Source organism: Juglans regia, chromosome 12 (genome assembly GCF_001411555.2).
Source record: "Juglans regia cultivar Chandler chromosome 12, Walnut 2.0, whole genome shotgun sequence".
In the NCBI taxonomy this organism is placed as follows: Eukaryota; Viridiplantae; Streptophyta; class Magnoliopsida; order Fagales; family Juglandaceae; genus Juglans; species Juglans regia.
In genome coordinates this window covers 3,480,237-3,487,141 of record NC_049912.1, presented here as the reverse complement: position 1 = coordinate 3,487,141, position 6,905 = coordinate 3,480,237, and the positions used below count along the sequence as shown (strand labels likewise).

Sequence of the window (6,905 nt, the reverse complement as noted above, 5' to 3'; positions counted from 1 at the left end):
AACCTCTCGAAGGCAAAGCCTTTCGGACCCACTCCTGTAGAGTAAATATAGTTCCCGTGCACCGCAGTCTCAGAAATTTTCCTACACGGAACTGATTAAATCGCCAACTTTTCACTAGAAAATATACTCATAATCTGAAGCTCAAGTTGTGTGATTCCCTGCTTGTTATAGAAGTACTGGTTCATTGGCTTCTGCAGCGAGTTTGGCATCTCATTAATCTCTATGCATAGTGTAAGACCCGGTCTTGCTTGTTACGGAAACGACTAAAAAAACTTCTCTCGAGTTGTTTTCGGCGGCATATATATATGTTCATATTAAACCAATCTATATATATGCTAGGAATTATATTTGTGACAAGTGCATATAAAACTTCTAGTCTTTGGGAGATCAGAGACTTTAATTACTATATAATCACAGGGAATTTCAGCAGATAATTCCTAGGCAAAAGCCCTTGTGCTGATTTGGGGAAACTTACAAAAACTATGTACAATGCAATCATGTTGGCAATTTTATCATAAAAGACGATGCCATTTCATGTAGCAGTACTGTAGGACATCGATCAACTATGTATTATTCTTAGAGCATTTATAAATCTATGTGAATGTTGTTTTAATTAGCTTGATCAGCAGACAAGGATGAGGCTGCATTATGGTTGTTAGACCACAGAAAGAGCCTCCAAAAGGGCCTTTGCTTGCGCTTGGGATGGCATTGGCGACCTCTTGGTGGCCCTGATTCTGATTTCCTCAGCATTTCCCACATCACATGGACATCCTGATATTCACAGCTTTGTACATCATTGTGAAGCTTCAAAAGCCCAGCACCTGCCCAAAGCAAAGGCCACACAGCTTAAAGAAAAGAAAGGGGAAACAGAGCTATAGCAGCTTGAAATTGAGAGCTCTTTTCTTTTCTTAGCAGGCGGCCACTACTCAATTGGGTTTGGCTTAAAGTAAAGTCAGCACCGAAAAAGATGTTAGATCTCATGATCTATCGATTACGTCACATCAATTTTCCTACTTATAAATATATATATATATATATATATACATTTATTTTCTTGTGATTCATATATAGTATTATTAATGGAATAATGTTAGTATGCTATTTGATTTGAAGATTTCAATTCGTACGGACGACCATTTTGCCATTGTCTTCTAGTTCTAGTACTGAATTTTAGCTTAATCAGTGGGGTCGATCTCATTTTCTAATTTCTTGTACTTGTGATTATCGAACATCATATAGGATCATAAGAAAACTCAGACAAACTGGTTTTTCAGCAAATCCTATGTAGTTATTTTAAGTTCTTTATAAAGACAAACTTACAATATATAATTACTGTTTTTTCTTTCCAGAAAACACGATATCGAAAAAGAAGAGGAGGAGGAAGAAGAAGAAGATCAAAGAAATTATTAAGGAAGAGAGGGAGAGAGACAGACCAGTTTTGGGAGGCTTGACAGGATGATGAGGGAAAAGAAACTTGTGCCACAAACCCATCAACTTCCCTTTCACTTTGATCTTCCTGGGCAGCTTCCTTCTATAATTCCCACCACCTCCACCTCCACCTCCAAGTACTCGGTCCGCTATAGCTCTGAACCCGGCCAGACCTCTTCTCGATCGATCTCTCTAGTTTCTCTATCCACTTGTCATTTCCTACCTTACCACCTACTTTATAGTACTACGTACTCTTTTATCTTCTGATCTTATACTATTCTTGGGCTGCGTGAGAGAGAGAGAGAGAGAGAGAGTGCGTGCATGCATGCGTTAGCAGGTGAGGTCAAAGATGAGTAATATATATAAGAGGTGCCATGCCCACCAGATTTGTTGTCGCTTTAATTATAACTCCTTTTTGTCTCTCAGACCAGTACTGGTGTCCCTAGCTTCGTGACGGTGCCTTCACCTTTTCATCTTCATTCATTCATTTTTTACCTGCTCTTTCTAATTTTGATTATCTCCCACACTTTTCGTGTTCTAGATCTACCCCTTATTCCAAATCATCTTTTTTTTTTTTTTTTAAAGAACATTCGCAGACAAAAAAGAAAAAAAAAAAAGTACACATGCCTTAGTTCCTCCCTTTTGTCAAGAGAAATAATACTTACAGTCGTAAATATGTAAACATGATGTAGTTATTTAAAAATAAATAAATAAATATGAAACTTACATGAAAAAAAAATTAATTTTTTAATAATAGATCATATTCTTTTTCAAAGCGACTGTACGGCATTTACGTATTCCATGACTATATATAACATTACTTTTTTGTCCATCCAATAATCCGACTACTGATCATATAACATTACCTAGTTGATCATAAATAACGTGAGAATTATAGGCATACAATTTTTTTCACAATTCTTTATATAAACATGTTTTTAATTAATAATACTTTTATAAAATAACTAATTATATGGTACAGATCCGTGCGAAGGGCTTGTGACTTAATTGACATAATCACAACTTTAAAAAATAGAGGTCTGGAGTAGTTCCAACCCCCCTCTCCCAAATGTATATAAAAAAAACTAATTATAAAAATAATATCGTTTTACATAAATACAATCAATTATTTAAAACATGATTATATAACAAATTATAAAAATAATTATTCTTGGATTATTACTCAAAGAGTCATAACATAATCATTAAATAAAAATAGTAAATAATAAACTCGTGTCAATATTTCAATTTGTTGAGTATGTGTTTAATTCATGTTCCCGCATGCAACTAGTCCTTACAACTTGCATTAACCAAAAAACGATAAGAGTGTTTCGAGATGGTTAGGGACACCTCTGATATCTAAGTCAATAATGATAAATTGTTTGAATTCTATATTCATGCGTTTTGGTCGTCCTGCTCATTTTATCTCGAGACGGTACATTCATTAGGTTTCTAATAACCATGTGATCGGTCCATGGGTCTTGGGGCCATGTACCTTAATCAAATTATACACGTATAGGTTTGAATTACAAAGTAGATCATGAAATTGTGTAGAACCTTACAAAGTAGTGCACATGAATTAAGAGAATGATGATATGTTGTCTGTCCCAAATGGGTCATGACCAATTTCTTATTAAAAAAAGGAAGAAGAAATTCATAGTAAAAAAAGGCAAAAACAACACGTGGTGCAAAAGCTTCTGAAAATTCTCATAATGTCGTCAAGCTTTTTGCGTTGCCGGGGTCTACTTTTGGTGGTTTAAATCATTGACTTCATGTACGTTGAAACGTGTTGGTTTGACTGTTTGAATTCCTCTCACGAGGAAACTTCATATATAATAATTTTAACAAATTTTCCTTTTTCTTAATAAGAAAATATCATATATATATAATTTAATCTGAAATATTCTATGGGGTTAGAAGGAATATTGGTGTCGGCGGCAACGGATATGGTAAGAAAAAGACGTGTGATAATATATAATAGACGAAGTCACGCAGAAGCTGCAGGCCTGCTAGCTTGGGATGCCTACCTTCCAAGTTGTTGTCTTTTCCTCATTGCAATAATATATAAAAAAACGTGGATTATCTAATCATTTAAACAAAACTACACGATTTTATGATCTGAATAATCACAATAAGAAAAACAGATTTTTGTGATTGTTTAATTATGATAAAAATATTATTTATGATTAAAACAGACTTATTTTAACTATAAATAATCATTTTATTAAAATTAACTGATCATAAATAAATAATTTTCTTATAATGAATAACGATAGTAGACTCTTAAATATATTCGTAAAATGTAACCATTCATATATATTTTAATATTAAAAAGTGACTATTATTGAATTTATATTTTATTTAATAATTAAAAATATTTAAAAAAAGTTAAAAAAAAATCATTTACATCAGTTTGCATATTTAGAATACCTATTTGGCCGTGTGCACCCTAGTATTGTCCTCAAATTAAAGACTTTTAAAAAAAAAATTAAAATAGCTAGCTATATGATTATTATTATTATTATTTAACACAAATATTATCATATACTTTAAAATATAATTTTTATATTATTTTCATTTTCCTTGTTCCTTTAATGACAATGAAGTCATGAATATGATTTTTTAGGAAGTTCGCATCAACTATAAGTATTTGCGGCGAGAATGTATCTATTTGCAATAAAATTAAATCGTTGTAAAAAATTTGGACACAAAATGGCATATATGTTGCAGGAATAATTCTACTAATTAATTTTTTACTGTGCACAAGATTGTTCACGTGGTCACCGTACTATTTAAGGCACTATTTACTTGCGCGGTCAACGGTAATGTGTCCCGAATGTTTTTTTTTTTTTTACTGAATGATTAAAAATATATTTTTTAATGATATTATAATTTTTTTATTTTTTTTAAAAATGTTTATAATGATTAAAAAAATACATTAAAAAAAAAACAAAAACACAAAAAAAATAAAATGCCTATTCGGGACACAAAATGGGTCCCGAATTCGGGACCCATAGCAGTGCCCAAATATATATATTTATTATTATTATTTTTTTATGTCGAGAACATCTTCAAGATAAAGCTCTTTAGACCCATCATGTAAAGTAAATTTTGGTTTTGTGCACCATATCCTAAAAAATTTCTCTATACAAAATTGGTTAAATTGTTAATTTTTCACGTGAATATGTGGTCTTAAAAGATTATTTACACCTATAAAGTGTTGAACCTTAAACTTTGAAAGAAGTGATACCCCTAGACCAATTAGGCTTTCATCACTTCCTATTATATATATATATATAGAGAGAGAGCGATGCTACACTGCGGCTCAGAGTAGCTTGCTCCAAGTGATTGCTAGGCTAAATTCATATTTTTATATTTTTTATTTTTTATTCATATTTTTTTTATCATTATAAAATATTTTAAAAAAATATATATCAATACACTAATAGTCATTTTCTTAATTATTAAATAAAAAAATTAAAATATATAAAGTGTCAAAATGAAGAGACAAATTAAGTGGTCAAAATAACATTTTTCAAATATATATTGGCGAAGTTTTAGTTCAAAAAGCTTTTAATGGAACCTCTACAAACCATACTGTTGGAACTTTCTGAAAAACTTCGTTAGCAGGAAATTGTAATCGAAAATGGCTGCTTTGTTAGTTTGTTTGTTTCTTTTTTAATCCAAGGATATTTCACTTGTTCATCTAGTATTTATATGTGAAATTCTATAACTTCATATAAATAGATTGACTAAGAAGTTAAAGTTTTGTTTTGTTTTTTTGTTTTTTGTTTTTTTTAATGAAAAAAAACAAAACATCGATGACTGATGTTTGGAACACAGTAAATTATTTTAGTTTTATGTTACACGTTGGTCTCTCATGAAAAAAAAAAAAAAAAAAAAAAAAGAAGACAAAACAGAGAGAAAGATAGTCAGAGGATAATTTTATTTTAGATTCCATAGTTGAATAATCAGAACAAAAAGTTACAAAATCTTATGTTTGGTGGATGAGAATCATTAATGGAAAGGACTTTGGATGTAAATGGCTCTAAGATTCTTGAGGATTTGGTGGGTTAGGTGTTTAATTTTGAACTTGTTATGATTTTTAAGTATGGAAGCCTCTCCCCCACCTAGCTAATTGATTAATCCCAACAAATTAGCATCACTAGTGTAGGGACATGAGAATGTAATTATTTTTATTTTTATTTTTTATTAAGATCCTACGTGGCCCATTTTCCCATCCATTATAATCTTCATTGATTTTTATAAAGAGAATATATTTGCAATCGTGAATTGTACAATTGCCGCGTAATCGTTTTGAAAAAAGTGAATAAAACATGAGATCCACATGAAAAAAATAATTTTTTTAATAGTATATCCTACTCTTTTTTAAAGCGATTACGTGACAGTTGCACACTCCACGATTGTATGTAGAATTACTCTTTTATAAATACCCATATAGATCATGATTATCACATCTCATTACTTGTCCAATAAGCATATCATAAGAGATATTTGCAGAGATTAATATGGGGAGACTTTTTTTGTCTTGTCTGATAAAAGTTAGAGTCGGCTTAGTTTGAGCATTGAAAATATCTCACTATTATTTATTATTTTATTATTATTTTTTACTACTATTCAATATTCTATCATTATTTTTTCATTACTATTTACAAAATATTTGAGAATACCTCACCATCCAAACGCAATAATATAATATTATAGTACTTATTCACGCGAGCATGATAGGAATTTATCCCATGTTCAAGTCATGCATTAAAAAAAAGAATAATTCTACATACAACTGTGAATTGTGCAACTGCTGTGTAATCGCTTTAAAAATTAGTAGAGTCTACTATTAAAAAATTAATTTTTTTTTTCATGTGGATCCCATATTTTATTCACTTTTTTCAAAATAATTACACGACAATTACACAATTTACGATTGTAAATATATTTTCTCTAAAAGAAAACTAGGTTTAAACCTAATTTTGAAGGGAAAATGTACACGTTTTTTCTCTTCATATCTTGATAAAGATACAAATTCCAAAATCCATCATTGTAAACAGGACAAGTTTTAGCATTTGAGGAAATTATATATACTTAATTGTCAGTTAATTCATAATGAAGACAGGAAAAGGACTGAACAAAGTGATGGAATCATCCTCAGTTGCTTCTTCTTTTAGATTGCATTTGTTTGATATAAACATACATAGAATATCTCTTACCCTATAAATGCCTGATTACTTGTTCGTTAAAGACATTTCATTGTAGGTGGCATGTATTTTATATGTTCTTTTATGTAATCGGATGGAACTCGTTTTATGAACAATTCTTCAAATAATTTACATTTTTTATATTATACATAAATCATTGAGAATGTATAATATAAAAAATTCTCATCGGTTTGGGGGGTGGGGTGAGACACAAAATTCTCATCTCATCTCATCTCATCTCATTATTACACCTTTTTCAAA

The 6,905-nt window shown here is 30.5% G+C and overlaps 1 protein-coding gene across 1 annotated transcript; it reads right to left on the bottom strand.

Annotated features, from left to right (window-relative positions):
- Window positions 1–517: 517 nt before the first annotated feature.
- LOC108998257 lies at window positions 518–1,523 on the bottom strand. The gene is made up of 2 exons (XM_018974755.2): window positions 1,434–1,523; window positions 518–821 (listed from the first exon to the last, which is right to left on the bottom strand). Exons 1-2 carry the CDS (start codon window positions 1,489–1,491, stop codon window positions 610–612), a joined length of 270 nt encoding a protein of 89 aa, XP_018830300.1. The 5' UTR covers window positions 1,492–1,523; the 3' UTR covers window positions 518–609.
- Between the last annotated feature and the right edge of the window lie 5,382 nt (window positions 1,524–6,905).